This window comes from Siniperca chuatsi, linkage group LG17 (assembly GCF_020085105.1).
Source record: "Siniperca chuatsi isolate FFG_IHB_CAS linkage group LG17, ASM2008510v1, whole genome shotgun sequence".
In the NCBI taxonomy this organism is placed as follows: Eukaryota; Metazoa; Chordata; class Actinopteri; order Centrarchiformes; family Sinipercidae; genus Siniperca; species Siniperca chuatsi.
This window is the reverse complement of record NC_058058.1, coordinates 18,962,822-18,987,146: the sequence shown is the minus strand read 5'-3', so window position 1 is coordinate 18,987,146 and position 24,325 is coordinate 18,962,822. Positions and strand designations below refer to the sequence as shown.

The window sequence follows — 24,325 nt, the reverse complement described above, 5'->3', positions numbered from 1 at the left end:
TATCAGTTGGGCTTGGCTGGTGAGGAAAGCTTTTGTTTTACTTTTGTTATAGCACTGAGCCTGGAGCTGCTGCCGACTCCTCTTATCATGGAAAACAGGTACCAGATGTACAAACAGGTGTACATAACCAGTATAGTTGGTTTATAGGCTATGGATCCAAAATGTATACTGCAAAGATATCAACCTGGCAGTATCCAAACAAATCCTAAGATGTGTAAATATACATAACATCATCAAGTTTGCTAGCATTGCGATAATCGATACATCTGTTGTTTGGTCTTGACTTTGACAAAGAATAAAGTTTTATTTAATGGATGTTACAGTTGGCTTCATTTTGACAGGTAGTCATCCCTCAGTGGACATTGGGATTACTGTTTGCTCTGATCAACCTGAGCCAAAAACTTAACATATATACTCAGTATGACTAAGAGTCTACAGCAACGCTAGCAGCTCTGTGAGGCTGCACAGCAGTGCTAACATGCTCACAATGGCAATGCTAACATGCTGATGTTTAGCAGGTGTAAAGTTTACCATGTTCATCATCTTAGTTTAGCGTGTTAACATGTTAAAATGTGCTAATTATGGCAGTTGGCATTTGATCCCCTGGGAATGAGAAAGGGAATGATAAAGACAGTGGGATTCATCCTCTGGGGACCATGAACGAACAAAATTTCATGGCAATCCATCCCACAGTTCAGTCTGGACCAAAGGGGTGGACCAACCGACGGCCGATGGCTAAAAAAAAAAAAACTATGCTGTGCTTGTGATGAAACCTACAGCGCTAAAGCATTATTTCTCAACAGTATGCTAAAACACTCACTGTGACCACTGCAGTAACATATTTCAATGCTTTCCAATTTGTTCCCTAATTGCTTATAGAATGATGTTGCAGCTGTTAAGAAAAATAGGAAAAATACTTCCTTAACAGCATAAATTGACCTTTTATGTCTACTGAGAATAAATTGGCACCAACTCCTGACTGAAAGGGCAGTGGTATGAAAGCCAATTGCACCCTGTTAAGAAACAAAAAAAGGTTAAACATGCTTTGAATTCTTAAAACTGAAGGGCTTGATGCAGGGATTTGAGCTGTATGGAAGTAAAGCCACTGAAAAAGCAAGCCCTCCATCTGCCTCGCACACAGACATGAAGTTGCTTTGGTCTCTCATCCAAAGCAACTTTTTATCCTCAGCAGGCAAAGACGACATAATGTCATTCAGGTAAAGGGGCAGAGAATACAGACATTAATGCAAGCGTTATGATACAGGAGCTAACTTACTGTATGTAGGCAACATTTAATATCTGGTCACCGCTAAGCATTTAAACCAGTTTTACATGGAAAAATGTTGTCCTACATGGCTGTCATCGATGTAATGAGGATTAACATTATCAGCTAATTTTAGCTGCTGGCAAACCCTGTCAAAACTGATTTATGAGATGACTGTAGCCAAAAAATATAGTTTAGTAGTAAAATTGCATGGCCTGTGTCCATTGCTCTGTTTCTCATTGCTCATTTCTGGCAAAATGTGCCATCAAATTTGTGTTTAAGTATTTACCTTTGTGTCTTCAGTGGTCAGAAGAGCAGACAAGCAAAGCAGTTACACAGGAGAAAAAACTCAAAATGTAGAAGGGATAACACAAACAGCAAAAAATGCTGAGAGATGCAGAAAGCATCAAGGGACGACAAAAGAAATTCACACATAGATGGAAATCAAACGCATGTAAATCCAAAAAGTTGTATCCTCATTACACAGAGAATACGTTTAGAAGATAGTATGTACAGGTTTAATATTCAGTGACATTGTGAAGTAACTGAGCAAATTGCCACAGATACTGTATAACCTGATGTTCTAATGTGCTTTTTTGAGAAGAGAACTTAAAGTGTGGTCATTGTCTAAAACAGAGTAAGATGGTGATTGCAACCAGAGAGCTAATGAGTCATAGACAGAAGGACTAGTGGGATGGAGAGGGCTTGTTGTAGAAGAGAGGTATTTTAAGGATCATGGAGGTAAGTGGCCTCAAGTGGACACAGTTGCACAGACAACGGGTTAAACCTCGTCACTGTACGTCAGCATCAATGACCATCTTTACCTAAGGCAAGCTTGTTGTCATAGCTCACAGTTGCTTCATGCAGTTTATGTACTATTTCATGCCATTCTATCTCATGTATCATGTACCCTTCTCTTCTCATTGGTATGCAGAGTCTGGTGACTATAATAATAATAATAAAACTTTATTTATAGAGCACTTATCAAAACAAAGTACAAAGTGCTTCACAACAAGAAAAATAAAATATCACAGTGAATGATGAAATATAAAGAAATAAAATGCATAAAATACACAAGAGCAATAAAATAAACAGCCAGTTCAGGTAAAATCAGGATATGCTTTCAGATAAAAATGCATTTTGAGAAGAGACTTAAATGAAGATGTCACAGTAAAAGCACAGGTGGAAATAATCAAAAGAATGATAGCTGAGTTCCATTTAGCTGCTTCAGTTTCAGGGTCCTGGTATTGTGCATGCTGGTAAGTCAAAATGTCTGCTGTGAAAAAAGGCCTGTTGACATCATATCTCTGGCTACCTTCACCTTATACAGAGATCTAACCAGCCAAAATAACTGAAAACCCTGAAAAGGTTTACATATTGGACACTAAGCATCTGTTTTCATTGTCTCCTAATATAGCAAGACTTCTATAAGGTGCTTGAGTTACTGCCACATGGTTCTCAATATACTGTACAGTAGACTGTATATTCTCCCTATATTTCCTGAAGCTCCACATTGTTAAATGTGTGATAAACAACGTAAATCATCATCATCATAAGTTTCATTATCGAAGCCACAGAAAGAAATGTGCAAAAAAGTGTGGCTGATGGCAAACCTTGACATGACACAAGTCATCTGTACTTACTCAACCCTTCATGCCACCTATTATGCAGGGCTGACCAGCACACATTTACATCCCAGTATTCACCACAATGTAGGCCCGTGTTTGCATTCCAGTGCATGTGTGGGGAATGTGTGTCTGCATGCATAAATGTATTTGACCCAGATATTAACTCTGTAGGAACTAAGCTTTCCTCTCCACTGACTGATGTAAAGATGGGTTTTATAACCACAAGAACATGCTGTGAGATTATCTGAAGCTTGCTGTGATGTTTATGTGTAAGACCGTACAGCTAACCATTCCCAATGTTATCTCTTATGCGGTAATTTAAACATGGAATATTTATTGATCTGAGCCTCATGTGTTGTGGAATGATTCAGGGAAAAACATCAATTATATGCCCTTCTGATGATGCATGCATCACTATTGTGGCTGGAAACAAACAAACAAACAAACAGAAAAAGTGAGGAGCCATCACAATGTCAGACATGTGAACACTATGAAATATTTTTATAGGATAGTACACAGGTAGTTTATAACACCATTATTCCTCCAGTACATATTTATTGATTTCTAGTTCACTTACTTGAATAGGTCTTTAATAAAGACAAGTGTACTGCACTTGCTTAATCCTACTTGTCCGTCTTGTGACTCATGTCACGTGAGGTTGTCACACAAAACCCTACAGTACTGATTCTCGAGTGAGGAGGATGCTTTGTCATTGACCTTCACTGCCCCGATCTGCTCTCTGGCATGGCCATAGGCTAATTTATAAGCTTCTTTCGCGGGATTATCTTTCTTCCTGGTGTGCAAACTAGTGGGCGAACAGGAAAAACAGAGATACAGGTTTCAGCTACAGCCATAAATGGCCTGCTGTTCTGACTGCCTGCATTCTGTGTTAACACGGACAGAAAGTGGCTCCTGCAGAAAACAGATTATTAATCCTGATTCCATTTTTTTAATTTTTGCATCCCAGTGTTTTCAAACACTACATAAATGTATGGGTTTTCTCTGAAAACTGGACATTTTCTGAGCATCTTGCCAGGGGCTCAAAGAGGACTCTTAAAGCCAAGGGAACAACTCTGAGTCTCATAAAGCACTAACACAGTGCCCTCTCAGCCCACTTCTAGCAGCACAAGAGTAAAGAGGATAATGTGCAAGCCAACAAGATAAGCATAAGGCAAATACTGCACTTGACTTTAGGTTACATATACGATCTTGTGAGAGTATATTTGCAGTGCAAAATCAGTCAGGAGATCTTAACACAACAGCTACAAAATGACCTAGAATATATTTTGTTACTTACCCAGTGGCTCTCGCTGCGAAGAGGCAATGTATTCCAACTGATAGCAGAAAGCAAGTCTTCTTTTTCTCTGCTTCTAATCTAAACTTCAAATACTAATCACTACAAATGCCTAACATCATCATCAGCTAAGGCTATGCCCAAGGGAAACAGCATCAGTTCTAAAGGCGATCCCTGGCCATACAGTAAGATACAGTGCCCCATTCTACATCCACTGGTCACATGATGAGGCAATCTATAAGAATAAAGCATAAAGTAAAAAAACAAAGACTAACCTCAGAAAAAAAACAATCTAACCTGCTGTACATAACCTCATCAGCCAAAGTGCAAGCAGTCCACACTCCATGAAGTCCAGTAGCAGAAATAAATCGTATCTAAAGTTCAGACTTGTACATACAGCTACTTAGAACTGATCTCAACATGTAACAGCCACTTAAAGCCATCAAAAGTACCCTGAAGCCAACTGTCCTCAACAAGAACCCGAGCATTACACACTGAGAATTGAAGCTGCCATGTTAACGCACTCTCTAAGGACTGTTGTGATAGCTGGGGAAATGAGCTGAGAGCCTGTCCACGTCTGTAACGCCCAATGGAGGAAGAGCCCACATAAGCCCTACTGGCCGACTCCCTCTTGCCGCACTGACTCACTGTTTGACACAGTCTTGATCCCTTCTGCTCTGTCAGATGGAAAAGTGGAGCAAGCCCTATCAGCCCTCCACCCCCTACTCCCGGTGGTTACACAGTTAAGTGTGTTAGTGTATGTGTGCTCCTGCATAAGTGTATGTCTGTGACAATGGGGAGAGATGAGGAAATATGCAAAAGAGGACATTTTGTAAAGTGGTAAATTAATACAAGGCATTTCAATCTTAGATGGGGTGAAAGAAAAGCCAATCAACTTTTTTTTCCGACACATCTATGACAAAGGTATACACTGACAAAATATATATTTTAGCACATCTGTTGGTCTTCTTCAGTTTCAAAAACCTATTTTTAATAAAACATCCACAGACGTTCAGAAGCTGCCTTGAAAAAAAGCATTGAAAAAAAGCAGAATAAGGCAGATCCCTTGTACAATGTTACTGTGATAGGCACTGTATTATCTGCTACATGCTGTAATATGTTAGATGTAAAGATATGGAGGGCTATTTTAAGACTGAACTTTATGCTGTCTCCTCAGGGATAACACTGTCTGTATAGCATCAAATTCATCGTATTATCCATCCATTTTCTATGGTGAGTTGACGTAAATTAGAGTTTTCTCAGGAGCTTCTTGTTGTGAGGTGACTGTGCTAACCACTGAGACACTGCGCCACACTCTATCTATACTGTAAATTTGACTGTAAATGTATAAATGCTGAGCAAGGTCAAATAATAATGAAGACATTCATACTTTAGATGCACTACCTGTTAAAGGGCCCCAATTTTACACATCAAAGTCTGTTTATAGGTTTTGGGGAGTACTAATACATATGTGAATAAAGTTGTTAAAAGCCTTTTGTGGCTCCAGAAGGAGCCACATAATCTGATAAATTGCCACAAGTGACATCACTTGAGTCAGTGTCAGTTAGGGCTGAAGACTACAAGTTTGAAAATGAAACAAATCTGGGAGAAATGAGGTTACCAGACCTCTGTAGCCCGCTCCTCATCTCTGCTTGAGGCTAGCGGCTCGCAGCCACATTAGCTGCTATAAACATAACACACCCAAATCTCAGACCGAACTGTCGGTGGCCAAGTTGCATTGTGGATAATGTAGGCGCCAGGTTTTGACAAGGAATAAAAAAGATGATATCTCTGGTTCCGCTGTGTCAACTTTGATCCTATTTTAAAAACTGTCCATTGTGAGTACGACAGTATTCTTTTAATGTAAGGCATCTTAAAACAAGGAACAGTGTTTAGTATCCAAGAGAGACAAACAATAAACTGCATTTACTGTATGTATTTTGTTCTCTTCAATCATTTACTTGCTTGTTTGTTATACATGAGAGTAATAGATGGCATATAAAGGGCCATGACACTGCCAATATGAATGAAAAAGGTGTCATACACTTGGCTAAGGTCAGAACTTGCCGCTATGCCTTTTTGTAAAATAAAATGTGATTATATTTTGGCGAGATTTGTGTCCAGCTAGTTCTTGGCAGTGTGCAGAATATGCCTTTGACTTTTTCCTTCATTTAAGGTTGAGACCTGCCAGTGCCAAAACTGATAGCGGTGCCAGATCAGTCTGAGCCCAAAGCAAGCCTCAATCTACCGTGTCAGACTGAGGATGTTAGAGCTACTTGTGCTGCACACCAGGCCATTATTACTCTATGGCAGTGATGGCCGGTGGGGGTAGGGTAGGGTGCCTAGGTCTTTTACCCCTGATCCCCGATCAAGCTGAAGACCTCTGGGGATTAGAAATAGGATTAAGTGACCCTCAACCCTTCACAAACTTACTGCCATCCATCCATCTAGTGTATATTACATGTATCTCTAACTACTGGGTCATATTTTTTAAGCACGTTTTAAAATGAGAATGCTCAGTTTCCCACCTATAATGCATAGCTGTTTGAGCTTTTGTCATTTGTATGACAGTATATTGCTTCTACGCTTATTAGAAATGAAATATAAAATGTGTGAATGATGCATAAATAAATAAGTAGTGCAAGGTATATTCTATAGATGCCAGCAAAAAGGCAGTTTGTTCTGATTGAAAACGCAGGTGTAGAATCAGTATGGTACATCTCAAGAGAGAGTGGCACATATACAATCTACTGGAGCCACAGTAATCTATAACGCAGCACACATAAGGTAAGTGCTCCACTGTACAGTGAGTGTGTGTTTGTCAATGGGGTTTCAGATTGCCAGATTTTCCATATCGAGGTAGAGTGAGGGTTAAAGCACGGAGATGCCAGAGGCAAGGTCAGTGACCACATAGCCAAGAGAAGCTGAACACCCATCATCATTTCACATGGAAGAGAGAGAGAGAGTTAGTGAGCGACAGCAGAACAATGAAAGAGAGAGACTTTGGAGAAATAACCCAGTGAAGATTGAAGTTAGACAAAAATTGCTTCCACTAACCTGTGCTCCCAGTTTCAAACCTTGCCAAACTTTTATGAAAGCTAAATATAACAGTATCTATTTGAGCCAGCAAGGCAAATCAATGAGAGTAGGATGAGGAGACAGGCACATGGGGGAAGACTGGGAGGGATAGCGCAGCGCAACGATTTGGGTGGGCAGATGGTGCCGACATATGGGCCTGTTAGGGGCAAAATAAATAAATAAACACTCACACATAAATACTGAGATGAACTGTGAGTGCCACAAACTGTTGGCCAACTTAGCCAGCTGAGAGAGCGCAAATGGGAGAGAGCTACCACTGAAATTGCTTGCAGATTTCTAAATAGACCACCACTGCTGGAAAACATGCACACAGATAATTGTGATGGGGATGACAGTAGGCTTTAGAGATCTGAACCGCTATGTGATCCCTAATCTCCAAGTAAGTGTACATTACTCATGTGCGCATTATAACAATCAAGGGGGAAAGATACACATACAGTATATAATCTGTTTTTTTGACTGTGGGTGCACTAAATATATATATATATATACAGGTCATAAATGGCAACGTTATTTTTCCATCTCTGAGCTGAACTTTTCGCCTGCTGTCTGGTTCAGCTGCTGCCGTGCCCTCCCTCCGCATTGCTATCTATACATTCTCCACCTCTTGTCTGCCTCCTGCTCATCCTCAAAGCCTGTGGCTCAGTTAGAGAGACAGCCAAGTTGAGAGAGGCAATATCCTCCAGCAAACAAACGGCTGCTTTGTACAACATGTTCGCTGCCCATTTCAACAGCACACTCCCGCCAGTGTATATATACATGCTACTTTGGTCCCTGTGCAGGTGTCCTTTTCTGTCCTTATATGTGTGTTTGTACCTTTGATGTACATAATGTATAGATGATAAATTCCATATGTGACCATCAGATTTTTCTACTAATTCTTGGCTTTTTTTGATTGAAGCACACCAGTTGGCTGAGCTTTACAGCCTCACACCTCCTCCTAACAGCATCTGTGCACCTACATAGCATGTTGTGATGACTTAAGGCAGTTTAAACTGAAACGGTCAAGTCTGTGCATTAGCTCAAAATGTAAACAACCCATGGAGATCACGGATAGCCTATCCTTGTCAATTGATTTGAGTGTCAAAAATAGACAAATCCTTCACTCAACGATGCTCCTGGCTGGTTAAGATAGCTTCAGTTATTATAGCTGGAACATTCTTGTTTTGTCGCTGGCTCCTTTCAATCCTTGCATTCCAGTGTACATCACATTAGCGTAGGTCCTGGTCAGTGTGTGTGTTTGTGAACGCTTCTAAGCATCTGTGTGTGCTTCTTTCCGTGTGTGTCTGCAAACACATTACCTAATCCCTGGTAAACACATTTGGATTTTTTCCACATGCCTCCCAGTTTGAGTATGTTTGGTTGATAGACATCGCCTCCACCTTGCCACTTTATATTCTGTTTGGCTCTCTGCCTGTGTAATGTCTGCAAATTTAATTTGATTGCAGCTATAATCTGCCGGCTAGTTAATTGACTTTGCAGAGCTTTGTTCCTCTCCTACCTTGATTGAGAGGGGTAGTTTGATAAGTTACAATGTCTTATCCGCTCCGTGTGAACCTGCAGTCCCATTGTGTGCTTTGGTCACTGGAGAGTACTCCTCTAGAAACTAATGTGATCTCGAGGGGGAAGCTGAGCTGACCAGAATTTTTCTGTCATCCATCTTGTTGTCACAATAGACAAGCAGGTCTACTGTGATGGCCCCATGTCAAATTCACTTCTTATAAAATCCATTTGCTCTGTCCAAGATTCATCTGTCAAATCTATATCTTAAAAATTATGTTCATACACAACTACTCTGTATTAGCAAACACATTTTGTAGGAAAAGTAATGCCCCCAGGATGGCATTTTTAATCAACGTAATAATGAAACACTTGACAAATCAATCTCCACTCAAGGTCCATTTCCTCAATTCTTCTGAAGCAAGTAACCGTATTATGCAGTCTTCATCACCAGGTGAGGTTTGCTCAGTTGTCATGGAGAGATCCTAAATGTGCTCAGAATAATCAATAACATCTACACTTCCATGACAACTGAGCAAGTTTCATCTGCTGACGAAGACCATGTGATCTGCTCAAAAGCTCCAGAACAAATGCTTACTGTAAGTAGATCTTGAGTGGAGATTGTTTTGTCAACTGCTGTTTCCAAGACCAAAAATTAACTGTCATGCTCTAAATGACAAGCAAACCTTTATTGAACGTAACTGCAAATCACTCACAGTCAATATATTTAATTTGCTGTCTCAGCAATATCCTTTCCTGCTAACATTTATATGGTAATATTTAAGCAACTCAAAGCACTTGGTTATGGTCCTGGTTGAAAATTGAAAAGGTCAATGCTGACTTGAAGCAAGTGACAGGACGTGTTAAGTTTTGTAATATTTAACCAAAACCATGATCTTTTCCTAACCATAACCAAGTGGCTTAGAGGCCTAAACCTAACATGCCCTGTGCTACCTCCAATGCCGACCAAAAATGCCAATGAACGTTATTCAGACAAAAATTACATTTACTCTAAAATTAGTGGTATATTGCTGTATTTTGCAGGAGACTGGGTTGAATCTCTTAGATATGGGCCGTTCAAAGATAGTGGCTTGTGATAGTAAAAGTGCAGGAGACCATGACCTGGAAACAAACCCTGGTTTAATGGTTCTGAACAAGTTTGACTTTGTTATTGACAAAAACAGTAATCACTATGTGGGTTAATGGTTAAAACAGCATGATCAATTGTGCTGCTTTACATTATGTAGTACAGTTATGTAATTCACTCGATGGTCCGCTATACAAAGCCAACAAAGTCAAAGAGTCCGTGGCCTGCATAGACAAACAAGAGAAAACCCATTTGGTAGAAACTAAGGCTTCAGGTCACTGATTGCATAAAACTGGATCGTTCGAGTTAAACCAAATGTCCATAGTGGAATACAGAATTGCAAATTAAACCTCTAACACGGTGTGAGTAAAGGTGAAGAGGACTGCAACAAAGAAAAACTTGCTCCACTGTGGCGTGCTGAGTGATGTTACTTTTCAATTCTTAGCAACACAGAGAGAATGGTGTTTGTTCTCACTGACTAATTTAATTAACACTAACACAGGGAACTTCATTAGACTTTTTCAGTTCATTAATAAAATTAATCTGACTGGGCACGAGCACACACAAGATAAACATCAACACACACAAACACATACACACACTGACAGAGACATGCATGTACTGTAAAGTACGCACTCACGAGTGTCAGAATCATTTAGAGTAACTTACGGGTTGCCATAGTCCCAGACAACGCACTGAGGATCCGATGTACCCTGCAAGATAGGGGGGGGGGGAGATAAGCTGTTATTGCCAGTCAAGAGGATGAGTGAGAGAGGCAGGCAGAGAGAAGACAGAATAGCTCATTGCCAGAGGAGAAAGAGTGATGCTGCATGGGCGATGGAGAGAGGTAAACAGACAATGAAAGAGAAGGATTGAGACAGACGGTGGGAGGGAGGGAGGGAGAAAGAGTCATTGTCAGAGAACAGAGCAGCAAATAGCTGCTGCTGCAAAAAGAGAGAAGGTGAGCAATGAATTGAGAGAGTTAAGAGACAAAAAAGAAAAGCCATTTCATGGACAATAATACACAGCAAGTTGGGGTCATAAACATCCAGAAGTGGAAAAGCATTTGAATTCTTTACTTAAGTACAACCACGGTGGGAAGTAGTAAAGTAAAAGTAAATAACTATGAAGCAGTAAAATGTACTTAAGTATAACAAGTACTTATTGCAATTAACAATAGAGTGTGTAGAGGCTCACCATAGTCAAGCAAAGTACTTCCTAAATTCTGGTACTTCTCTTATCTCTGAACATCCTCAAATGCATTCTAGGAATTGATTAAAAACAAGTTAAAAAGAGCAAAAAATAAAGTCACGCAACCCCTCATGACGGTCTAAACGCTGGTGATTTGCTATCATCTCACTCATAATCCATTGACTCGTTGGAGCCAAAAGCCAATCGCTGGGGCTCGAAAGGCAAGTGAATCATCTGGTAATCAAAGCTCAGTCACATGTGGTGGCGAGTGGAGGTTCGCTATGACTAATCAGTTAATCAATCACAAGATCAATATATTTAACTGACTCATCACAACTTGTTCCACCGGTGATCATCTGTATTTATTGCTTTTAAAGAATCGCTGTGCCCTTTCAACCTGCATGCCTCATTTGGTTAGGATTGGATTGTGATTTGTTTTAGGTAAACTCTGTAGGCGTCTGGTCTGGATTAAATATTCTGTTCTTACATGCATTCCTGAATCAAAAGCATTAAAAGTTTCAAACTGGTGTCTTTGAGCTCAAGATGAGTACAATCCAGTCTGAGATAAACAACTGGCCAATGCGCTCTGGGTCCTTTGGAGTAAGACTGTATGTGTAACTACATCAGGTACCCACATACCATTCTTCCACTGGGCTGATGCAGAGGAAAATAGATCCCTCTCTATACTTGTCTGTTGGTCCTTCCTGAGTCCTGTATTAAGCACTTTGCCTTTGAGCTCCCCCCTATGGTAAAGGGGATTATAGCAGTAATTCCACAGCCACACTGTTCTGTTCATTACAGAAAGGATGATGTCCACTGTACGTAGACTGACTACAGCCTGAGAAAAAGTTGGAAAAAATACTTTTTGAGTGATGAGCAAACTGAATGTTTTCTGAATATCAACAGTGTTTTAAATGAGCAAAAAGGGAGAGAAGGAGGTGATGCACATTCGAGTCTGCACTATGAGGATTTATCTCTCTAAAGGGAAGGTCATCCCTCCTTCAGTTCATAACTGATCTCCCATGAATCAGTGAATCCTGGGGTCTCTGCATGGCTGGACTTGAGAGGACGGGATGATGCAACATTTATAAACACAGGATCAGAGCCTAGGCAACACAGATTGATGGATGACAGTACTTTGTTCTGCCTCACACGCAGACCGCCGCCGTCACCGACATTAGATGTCCCTGGGCGTGCATTAGCGTGGCGGGCTCGCTTAGCATTCAACTATCAATCAGTGGGCATCGCGCCTGACTGTACGCTACAGTGGGAGTGACACCCGTGTACTCCCACAATGTCTGCCTTCTCTTTAGCTCTGATATGTTGCATAATGACAGCGTCTTCTCGACTGATGCCTCTGAAAGGAAGCAACGTGTGTCTGCTTCTAACAGCCGCATTTATGGACGGTAATAATGGCGTCTACTTTAACAGCTCTGTCTTCTTTTTTCTCTCAAAAGGAACAGCCATTTTCGTTAAGATATTCACAACCACATGCGGTAGCCATTTAGTGATAAAATTCTTCATGCATATTGGCTGTGAATATGGTAAACTAATCTGATAAAATGAGCTACTATAGAAGAACAGAACAAGGCAACACTGGTTCAGGGACTCTTAAAAACATTCCACTTCATATCAAAGATTATAGATATAGAAAATTAAATGGAGCAACCTGGATGATGCTTTTTGACTGATGAAAGAAAACTAGATTACAGTGAAATTACCAGAAAGGCTTATGGCTGATGTTCGTAAAGCTAACCAGAGCTGCCTTTTCTAATTGAAAAGGCAAGCTGAAGGATAGCTGAAGGATAGCTGCTGGAGGGGGCAACACTGGGCATCCGGTCTACTGTAAGGATACAGAGCACTCCGGCCTCCTGCTTCTTACTCACCATTAAAGACACGCACACACTTTGACACCAGGGAAATATGTGGGGAGCACGGAGACCCCTACACCCCCCTTTGAGAGTGAAGCCAGAAGCAACTGTTGCCACAGCTAGGTGTTTCTACACCGGCCAAGGTCGACACCTATTGAAACTGAAGACCATGACAGGAGACTCCCTTTCACTTCCTTGCCTCCTCTGGTACCCATATAGAAGCTCAACATTTTCTACCTAATAAAGTTCAGGTCAAGCTGATGATGCACAAAGATTAACACTGCTTTTGAAGTAAAATTATTCTGTATGCATGTACATTGTTGTTGGGTAGTTCCGGTAAGTAGGTTCACCGAATGTAATCAAACTAGTTTAACTTTCCTTTTGCAGTGTAGTTTGGTTATATCTTAACAAAAAACTTCAATAGTGTTTTGAAGGTATAGTTCTACATTTTTGGGAAATACGCTTATTTGCATTCTCTCCTAGAGTTAGAAGAGAATGTCTCTCCTGTTTATACATTAAATAAGAAACTACAGTCAGAAGCAGCTTAGCTATAAGTGTATTTCACAAAATGTTGAAAAACTGATTTAATCTTACTGGCATTTCACTGCGATACTAAAAATACAAACAATTTTGGTTATAACCTTTTTTTTCCTTTTACTTTGCTCTTAGGAGTTGCTAAAACCCAGATTAATTTCAAGTAACAATAATGGATATATGTGGCTATAAGACCATGAGCGCAAGTTGCATTTCAAATGAAACCAAATTCATATTATGCTAAACACTTGTATCTTCTGCAATGTCATGTAATTTTTGTTATATGGCAGAGATTAATTTATCCATGTAGTTCTAATTAATTTTCTACATCACTTCAGTCAACCAAATATTATTCCTCTTGAGGGTAGTTATGCTGCAGCTGAACTTCTTCTCTGGACTTGAGACTTCAAATATTTAACAGAAAGCCTGCGTTATAAACTGGGGCATGGGGTTTTAAAGAAGACCCTTCCTGCCTGGTAAATGCCAGGCAGGAAGGGTCTAATGAAAGATACTATTCAGTTGCTTTAGGGGAAATGTAAGATTGAGCGTTTCTGGTGCTTGACCCATACGAAGGGACGGAAAATCAGGATCAATTTTCACCATCCCTTTTAAAATCTCTTATGAATCTCCAAAATTTAGGGAAGTGCAATACTAAATAGCTTGAGAAGACCTTTAAGCAGGATAAAATGGTCTCTCAAACATTGGTTGAAGGTATGCATATGTGTATCTGCCCTCCACACACTGTCCTGTGCTGTACTGCGTGCAGTGTCTGTCCCAGGAGGAGCCTCCGGTTAGTAGTCCAGAGCAGCATGCTAGGATCAGCATTAAGACATCATCCTTTAGATGGAGGGTGTGCAACCTGCAGTACATCTGCTTTGCCAAAAGTGTTAAAAAGCAGAATAATAGGAAAATAAAAGATAGAGGCATATAAAGGAAATGCCATAATTAAGTAATGAATCAGTGGTTTAAAGCAGGGAGATGGAGTGGCGGGGGATGGAGAATGAATACAAAGTCTTTATAATGAAACACTTTGCAATCATTTTGACCCTCCGGTCCTGGTTGACACAGCAAGAGACTGATTTCATTGGAAGATTTTAGTATGTGTGTATATATGTGTGTGTGTGTGTGTGTGTGTGTGTGTGTGTGTGTGTGTGTGTGTGTGTGTTTGTGTTGTCTAGAGAGGACCATTAAATATTCAACATTATTTTCAAAACTGTGCCCACCTTTACACAGAAGAATGGCTAATGAAACCCACATCTTATTGAGGTCGTGAAGAGGGCCTCTCATTAAACTTGCACTTAGTCCTTTTCACAGAAGACACCCCACGAGTCATTTATAATAACACACTCCACTGTAATATAAACTGAATAGGTACCAGGAGACACTGCGATATAAGGAAGTCAAAAAGGTCTGCATTTATTCAGGCAATTCACCGAGCACTGTGGCGCTTTATAGCATGCAGCACATTCTCTTTCATCTGAACTCAGGAAACATGGGTCAGCTGGGAGGAAAGAAATCCTTTAAAGCCTTAAACAAATGTATTTTCTTGGACCAAAGCTTTGCTCAATATATAAGGATATAATAAAAAATGCAAGCCCTTGCATTTAAAAGTGCCTCATATGGAATAATTTCCATTTTTGTTGCATGTAACACTCTTTGATATAACTAGGAAAATAAGTGGTTTTCTGGTGGTCAGAACGAAACCCTAGAGTGGTTGGGAAAGTTTAGATGATGGAAATGAAAGAGTATGATCTAGATGATGGAGACTCAGGGATCTACACAACATGGACAGTGTTTTACATTGCATGAAAACACAAAAAAAACAGTGCGGCTCTAATAGCTGGGGAAAATTACAAACTTAAAAAAAGAAACTTACGTTGATAAGCAGTGACAGCTCCACCACCACCATGGGCTCGCTGGGTTGCGGTTCTGGCCGTACTGTCACTGTCAGGATCTTTGAGTTGATCACCGCAGGGGGACTGCAAGGATACGCACAATCACACACAACTGAGTGTTATATTGTAAGAATTGTACAGCACATTCAAGATGGGCTTAAACTGTCTCTCTGATTTTGAACAATGACGAGAAAGAAAAGTGGAATATGCTGGTGAGTTGCTTTCTTTTGCCGTTTGTCATACACACAGACACATGCATACATCCAAACACACTCAGAAACAGACATACACTCCCAATGCCCTGGCGTGCTTTTGATGGTTTTTGGGTGTGTTTGCAAAAATAAATACATAACAAACATATAAATAAAAAACTAATGAGAAAGGGAGAAAGCCAGAGCCTGCGCCTAAGGTAAAAAAGAACACTGGACCTATTAGCATTCAGCAGAGCTACAGGGAGAAAAGGGTTTTAAAAGATCCAGCTCATCCACAACCAAGAGCACTGACCTGAATAAAAGGGCCCAGGGCCAGCACAAACACCATATCACAGTGGCCTTTTGACAACCTCCTGATTTCTCCTAACTTCTATTGTTGCAAGTTCTATACAAGTTTCAGGACCTATTAGGCCTGCACCCATTCGAAGCCCACTGTACACTTCCAAAAATACATTGAGAATGCAAAAGAAAGGGAAAAACATCTAGGGAAATGTACTTTTTTGGAGATCCAAGACATTTGTCTGATAACTAGGCAGACACAAACAGAGGAGAGAGGCAACAGAGACACTATAAGACAGAAGACAGATGGTGAATTGAAGGTTAGAATTAGATAGAGAGAAGAAGCGAAAGAAGAAAGGACACAGAAATAGAAAGGTAGTGAGAATGGAAACTAATAAAACATTTTTAAAAAAAGCAAATACAAAAGAGAAGAAAAGTTGTTTGAGAAAGTATTAAAAAAAGAAATGCAGAAAGGTAAAACAAAGGACAGGGAAAGGAGTAGATGGTGAATGTTTGAAAAATGAAGAATAATTAGGCAGTGGATCACATGAGAAGTACTCACTTTGGTGCAGGTAAGATGATGCCCAGCGTCCTGTACAAGATGGCTCCGATGACATAGTACATTGTAGTCTCTGAGTCCATCTCTGTCTCTGAAACAGAGACAGTTTTGCAATCAGATCAGCCCAAATAGATGCCATGGTTTGCCTAAACACTTTCAAAATCAAATATAAATCCATCTATCCATCAATTAATTTATTTTGTATAGCCCTTGTATCCAACAGTTGCTAAAGCCATTTTCTGGACAAAAAGTACAGCTGAAGACGTATGGAAACTAATTCATATTTTCATTTTATTAAAACAAAAAACAAATATACGAACTCAAACTCTTGTGGCAGGTAAATGGGTCATTGTAGCAAATGAATATTTAAATTATTAACAAGAATATAGCTGATTCAGATGTCGATTGGGAAGATAAAGAAAGGTAGAGGTTTGATGTTTAAATATAGGCTGGAGTGTTAGTATGTGTGATTGATTTGAGCTAACCTGCAGTGATGACTGGGTAATTTAATATAACTAAACTAAATGCAACATGTATTTGTTGGTGAAGCAAACAAGCACAGATTTCACCTGTCTCATCAACCTGCAATTTCAGCTTAATTTACATTTACCCCTAAGCTGTCGCTGACAAATGCTCTGTTGACTACATCAAACAAAGAAAAGTTTGTTAATTGCAGCACCTTCCAGAAGCCTGAGATGACAGCTACATATTCAACACTCTTATTATGCTTCTGAGTTGAAAAAATACCACAAATTCACGTACAAGATACTGGTTTCACACTTTGTGTAGATGGAAGCTCACCTATTGGTCTGCTGGATCTAATACCAAGTCCATTGCTCTAACATGCACTTAACTTAATTAAAACAATTAAAATAATTTCAATAAAGTCAAAGTGTCCACATTCTCTTAAGACAACATTCTTCTCTTCAATGTTCTCTCTTCTTCCTTTATTTCAAATCCCTTTTCTTTTCAATTTGCCCCTCTCATCCTCCTCTGTTGTTGTTGCCATTGTCCAACCCACTCTTAAACTTTTCCATCCTTTTCAATAGTCCTTTACAGCCCCTTGCCTTCCATCGCTCCCTTCAGTGTTCTTTCACCAAAAAGAGCAGGGGCTCCCAAAGAGACGTAGTGCCCGACTGTAAATGTCACTTTGTCTCGAGTGAGGGAGGCGGAAGGAAGCAGAGAGGAAAAGTAAGAGGGAAAGAGTTCATGTTGAGAGATGCCACTCCCTCCTTTGCCCTTTTAGGCTGAGAGAAGCGACAGACTAGCATCGGCACAGAGACGGGGAGAGGACGAGACAGAGGGGGCTGATGGTATCAGACTTACTGGGTGACTCATCCAAAATCTGTCTGCCTGTTGCCTAAGAGGTAATACTCAGGAAGAGAGATAGCTATGCAAGACACACGAGGAGAGAAAAAGGAAGAGACAAAAAGATCTCTGCAGTGGAAAAAAAAGCAATTGTGAGACTGTGAGAAGGCAAAAAACAGATCAAAGTCAGCATGAGAAAGCCTGTGAGTGTGATGGATCCTAATTGGACAGTGTCTGCAAAGGCATGCAAATGAGAAAGTCAGTGTATTGTGGGTAAATGGTAAATCAGTGTGTGAGGGGGTGGCAGTCCTACACTTGAGGATGATTAATACCACAAAAGCACTCAATCACAAAACTCTAATTTCCCATGAAAAGACTTTTCGTCACTCTTCGCTTGCTGAACATCTAAATGATTGGTGGTCAGCTGTAATCCAGCAAAATGGCAAACCACCAGTCACCAGCTGTGAACTTTAATATGCCATTTGTCAGCAAAAGATATGCTTGGAGTTGATGCTAAGCCATAATTTATGGTTTTAATCAAAGATCGAAAGCTCCATCCAAACAGTTCCATGTGAGTTACTCTCTTCATTCCTTCCTGGTTTCTTTCTTCTGCACGTTTGTCCACAAAAATGCACTGAAAATGTTAAGAAGTTAAAGTACTGTAGAATAGCATTACTTTTGCCCAGTTGAACAGACTGACAGGCTAATATGCTCAAGCTCAGAAACATTAACTGACTGCAGTGCTACCTTTTTAGGGTCAGTGATTTTATTATTTGCACTAAAATGTCCTATATAACTTATCATTCCATACTAAATGTCTGTTAATTTAATTTTAAATCATTCTAAAGTGGTCAAGCTGCTGAGTCTTATAGAAATAGTTAGCCAATTTGGGAAATACACCTATCACTTTTTGCCAAGAGGTAAATGAGAAGATCAGTAGCACTTGTATGTCTGTGCATTACGTGTGAAGCTGGAGCCAGGAGATTATTAGCTTAGTTTAGCTATATGGGAAGCAAGGGGTAAATTGCCAGTCTGGCTTTGTCCAAAGTTCAAAAACACGCCAACATCTCCAAAGCTAACTAATTAACACACTGTATCTCCTGTAGAAACAGAAATGTAAAAATGACAAGTTGTGGTTTTACGGGGCTTTACACGCTATAAATATTTATTGGTGAACAAAAGCTGGGTGCAGTGACTTCCTGAAGTCTTGTCTTATTGTCATTGTGAGGTTGCCAAATGCCAAATAGTCATTCTTAGAGTTCTGTTTTGTGTGTCGATTAAAGAAATGAGATATGCTTTAATTAGTAATTAGTTAGATGTAGTAGTGGGGGGCTAGCTAGGGGGCTAGCTCCCCATGCCTCCAGTTTTTGAGCTAAGCTAGGCTATTCACCTCGTGGTTGCAGCTCTGTACTTAATGCACAGACATGAGAATGGTGTCAATCTTCTCATCTCACACTCATCAAAAGAACAAAGTGGCCTATTTCTTTTATCTCAGCACCAACTAGTGACCCCAAATCGTAAAATTTCCAGCTCACTGGTGATATTTTGAAACTCAACACAGTTAAAATTGTAAATAAGAAAGTCAGTCTTTAACACATTTTTAGAGAGTAGAGCGCATGTGGTTGGTGTTCTTGCTTGAGTAATACTTCAAAGTTAACGGTGCATAATCGTATGCATGTGCTAGCAATGGTGTATTTGAAATATGCCATGACATATGTCATTGCTGGCTTGTATGGTTGGATTAAGTGTGTGCATGGCTGCAAGACAGAGTGAGTGCATGCATGTGTGTTTGTGAGAGAAATAGAGAGAGTGGAGAGAGAGAGGGAGTTTGTCACCTCGAAAATCAGTGAAGAACGGTCCCAGCCTCTGCCCAGTGAAGCGATTCATGAACCTATCAATTGGCTGTGTGTATGTGCAACTGTGTGCACACGTGCACACACAAAGGTGCCAATGAGCCTTTATGAGCATGTTCAAGCTGTCCATCTGAGATAGACTTTCATTATGGGGTAAATGAACCAATCAAACAGATAGCAATCAACTGAAGACCTCAACTTATGGACTGCCAATGGGAAGAGGCAGAGCTCCCACAGGGGCAAAAAGTACTAATAATTTCCTAACTCATAAGGCTATATACAGTTTGGATCAAACAATTTACCAAATAGCATGCGCTGAAATGGCAATGTCATGTGCTGAATATCATATGAGAAAATGGCCAAGTAAATGTGATGCAGCCGGTCACTTTTATTACACTACAAGCACCGCAAGAGACAAAACATTCACCATCACAAACTATGAGGATAATGGACAAAAAAATCGAGATGGCGGAAAAAAGCACAAAAGCTGTAAAGTAAAACAGAAAGGCAGGATGAATGGAGAATAAGAAAGACAATATCACAATGCCGCAGCATTAAAGGTCTAGCTAACACCCTTTTGTCTCCAGCCTAACATTCATCCTTTGAGATATTTGAATTTGCTGTTCCATAAAATCTGGAAAAACAACTTGAACAAAACCACTGACGGCCAACTCGTAAAAATGTTCTGTTACATAAAAGTAAGGTGGATGGTTAGATGGTAGATGGTTTAGAAGAAGAGCACAAAATGAGCATATTACATTGTTCGTAATAAAGAGATAGAGAGAGTAGGTGAGTTGAGGTGATATGCCCTGAGGTTAGCATACACGATGTCTTGAACGCCAATCAAAGAAAGTCTGTGTCATCAGCACAAGTCAGAGGTCAGAGACAGCTCTGCTCTCTCGTCCTGCAGCCTCTCTGAACTTTAATTTGGGCAGGGGACGGGGTGCCAGACAGGAAGTCTGCCAGTGTAATTTCCTGTGGGATGTGACCTTTGCTTTCGTCGGTAGTGGATCTCATCTTCCACAGTTATTCTCTTATCTAATATAAACCACTTTCTCCCCACTCTTAAGTCCCTTTGTTTCCCCTTTACAACTTGAGCTCCTATGCTTCCTGGTGTCTTCTTTCTCTTTATATTATCCTCCACCTTTATGTCTTGGTGTGCATTTGGACAATCACTTTGCTTGTTTCTTGGCTTTACTTGAAACCACATGGGGGGGGTCACAGCAGCTAACTTTCTTGAGTTGCTAAAAGTGGAGAGACATATTTCAAAATTGTATGAGGAGTTGATGCTCTCAAGGGCATGCAGCCCACTTCTTCACAGATGAAAGATCTGCAGCTTCTTGAGAAGCCCTCCTGGGCCTCTTTACAGTCCAAATCCTTCCCAGCATTACCCTCCAACTCCTTCTATGAGACACATCTCTGAATGTGAGAATTCGCACTGGGATAACTTTATGTCTGACCTTGGCTGAAGAGAGGGTTGAGTGGGGTGATAACAGGCCCTCATATATCTAGGATTCAAGACTGAGAGTGAGGATGACAACAAAAAAGATCCAAATCATGGTTATGAGCTTAGTGCTCAAACCTGACTTAAGACAGACTTCTATAACTGCTGTTTGCTCTAAAAATAACATCATCAGCCTAATTTTGGTATTAATGGTGAGATCTGTTTGTTGTGCCTTGATTCTTCCATCCATCTTTATTGTTCTTAGAAAAAGCCTTGAAACAAGCACCAGGGCTGGGTCAGATCTTAGCAGTGTGCACTGCAGGAGGGCATCTCAGCCTGCCCAAGCATAAAAGCAAATATGTATTAAACCACCGATTTAAACCCTTTTTAGTGATGGCCTTTCTTCTTGGACCTTGGAATACTTGCTTGCAGATCTAGTTGGTAATTGTTTCTAGAAAAACCCTTGAAACAAATACAACTGATCTTGCGTTTTATGTACAGTACATAGGATGACCGTCTAACAGACTGAGTGGTACAGATTGGTACCAAAAAGCCCAACGTTTGGACAAACCCTGAGTAGTGGATATCTGTCTTAGTTCTCCTACCTTCAGTTGGGGTGGTGAAGACCTCTTTAGGGATGTAGAGCTTGTCCTCTGCTGTTCTGGCCCAGTCCTTCATCCCTCTCCGGCCCTTCATGGGGAAGTTGATATCGCTGGAAACTGCTGATACTGGCTCTCTCTGGATGGTTATCACTGACAAACAAGAGATACCAAAAACATTTCAAACTCACTGCAGTGGAAAATTGGGGCTAAAACAAAGAACACTGGCTAAAGATAAGGTGAGCAAAAAACGATAAAAGTAACAGTGCAACAAATGCTTAAAAAGTAACTTTTAGTGTTACAATTCATAAATTAGGTAAGACATCTTAAAAAACAAGGGTTTTTTGGAAGTCAGTCAATAAATGACAAAGTTAAAATGGATCATTTGGCAGTGGTTTTGATATGATAAAAAAGATCATGGCTGAGCTTGACTGAAGATAAAGAATAGTAAAAATTCACACCCAAATTCTGACCTTAATTCTATAGAATATCTAAATAAGTGAATGTCTTTGTGACATTGAGATTGGTGTGAACAAATCTTGTATCTGTCTCTGCCGTGCCTTGTCACGTGACAACATTGTGTGATACTTACTGAGGTTGTTGGTAACCACTAGGAAACTCTGGAAAGGCTTCTGGGATTCTCCAATGAAGTGAATGAAATCTTCTAATATCCTCATCAGCAAAGCAGCACCGGGAGCGACCTGTGGATGGAGGGATGAAAAAGAGAGGTGAATATCGATTAGGATGTCTTCATAATTATAATCCATGGCCAACTTTCTATGGGATATGTCTCACCCATTGACACATTTTTATTCATTGCACTATCTAGACCACTGAATGTGTTCCCTGGCGGTAAATTTTAACCACATGGGATATAATATCATATTAGGTTGCTTGTTTATTGTGTCCAGATGGCAAATAAATACACCTCGACTCAAGGGCATCAAGCTGGGTCACACACAAACACACACACACACACACACACACACACACACACACACACACACACACACACATTGAGGAAAATTGGTACAGTAGAAGGCAGTCACTGATTATGGTAAAGAGGTGTATAGAGGCACACATACAGTAACACAACATACACACACATAGAAGGCTTTACCTGGTGAGCATCTTCCCATTTCTCTAGATTTTCTATGTCCAACATGTGGCTGACTATCTGGAAGAATTTCTAGACACAAGATGAAGAAGTACTCAGTTGTTAATGCAGCATGGCCATTCGATTTTGTTATCTCATTTGTATGTGTTTGCATGCACACTATAAAGTGTTAGCCATAGTCCGATATTATGTATAACATGCACCCACCAACCATTAGAAGTGCAGCAGTACTGCAGTTTATTCTCTGTCAAGTGTAGTACAGTAGTCCTCTGTACATAGGCATATTGTAAAACATAAAATAATGTCTGTCAAATGACTGACTGAGACAGGAGCATTTTGCTCTCTTACAGGCAGTGAAAAGCTAAAAAATCCCCTTTGAGGCTATAGCTACTGTGCAGCTGTAGTTCATTGTTATGCACACCCCGTGCAGTAGAAAGTGGAGCTCCTACATTGAATAAATTTGGAGGTGTTGCAAGTGTGTCTGCATGTGAGAGTGTGTCTGTGACTGCTTGTTTTGTATGGTTTGTGACTTGAGGGGGCTTCAAGAGAAGGCTCTGTGGCTCTGCTTACCTGCACGTCGTCGGGAGCTGGGATGTAGGTTGCTCTTTTGAAGGTGTCCGTCACATTTCGCAGAATCTCCGTGGAAAAGAGAAGGTCGCCACTGTAGTAGCTCCTCCTCTGCAAGAGCTCCAGGAGACTCCTTACGATCTGAGACATGCCCTCCCCAGCCAGGGTCCTCTGACCCTTCGCGAGATGCTCTCGTAACTACAATGCGTAGAAAGAGACAGAAATTGAGGACAACTGATGGTTTCACCTCTGCAGCTTACAGTCAAGCTGATAAAATGCATGCCTGTTGGCACTTACTGTAGTACACATGTTCTTATTCAAAATATGTAGCTGGTAAAAATGTCAGAAATAAGCAAGACCAAACAAACCAAAGATCATGTTTTTTTCCCCCAAAAAAATCACAGGAATGTTTTAGATGTGAGCCGAGGGGGATGTTTCAAGACAGGAGTATGTACGTACATGGTTGAATTTTGGTGCTTGTGCTTAAAATAGGCAAACAAAAAGAGGTCCTAGCAGAACTCTCAGGCAGAAATTGGATTTCATCACTTCAGAGATACAGAAAGCAAGACTGTGTGTGTATGTAAAATGCAGAGAGAGAGACAGAGCCTGGAAGAACACAAGATAACAACAATAACAGAAAATTAATTATTGACTCCTGGTGTTAATGAAAGGTTGGAACAGTAGCTAACAGTGCAATCAGCTCTGCCACGCACACTTCCTGACCTCCATCTCCTTCCGCCATCATTGAAGAGATGGAAAAGGTTGAAGTTCACAGAGCAGGAAAACAGTCTGGCTGATGAACACATTCATTAGCTATGTTCATTAATTGATAAGTGCGAGCACAAAGCTCTGCTAAAGCTAATTAGAGATACTGGCAAGCCTTGAGTAAAGACATGCCTCTATTTTGAGTAAACCTTTTTAAAAAGAAAGTTGAACAGAGGTACATGATGGATGAAAAAGGGGGAATTGAGGCAGAGACTAACTTTTAAAAACAGATGGAGCCTTCACTTACTCATAAATTCAC

The 24,325-nt window shown here is 40.4% G+C and overlaps 1 protein-coding gene across 17 annotated transcripts in view; it reads right to left on the bottom strand.

Moving 5' to 3' along the window:
• adgrb2 (adhesion G protein-coupled receptor B2) overlaps nucleotides 1-24,325 on the bottom strand; it is a 221,784-nt gene that overhangs the window by 73,183 nt on the left and 124,276 nt on the right. For all 17 annotated transcript variants that reach the window (XM_044172461.1, XM_044172465.1, XM_044172462.1 and 14 more), the window contains 7 exons: nucleotides 23,305-23,499; nucleotides 22,738-22,806; nucleotides 22,210-22,318; nucleotides 21,624-21,770; nucleotides 16,417-16,504; nucleotides 15,345-15,447; nucleotides 10,542-10,585 (listed from right to left, as the gene is read on the bottom strand). In XM_044172461.1, coding sequence (XP_044028396.1) covers nucleotides 10,542-10,585; nucleotides 15,345-15,447; nucleotides 16,417-16,504; nucleotides 21,624-21,770; nucleotides 22,210-22,318; nucleotides 22,738-22,806; nucleotides 23,305-23,499 — 755 coding nt within the window. The remainder of the gene's footprint in view (nucleotides 1-10,541; nucleotides 10,586-15,344; nucleotides 15,448-16,416; nucleotides 16,505-21,623; nucleotides 21,771-22,209; nucleotides 22,319-22,737; nucleotides 22,807-23,304; nucleotides 23,500-24,325) is intronic.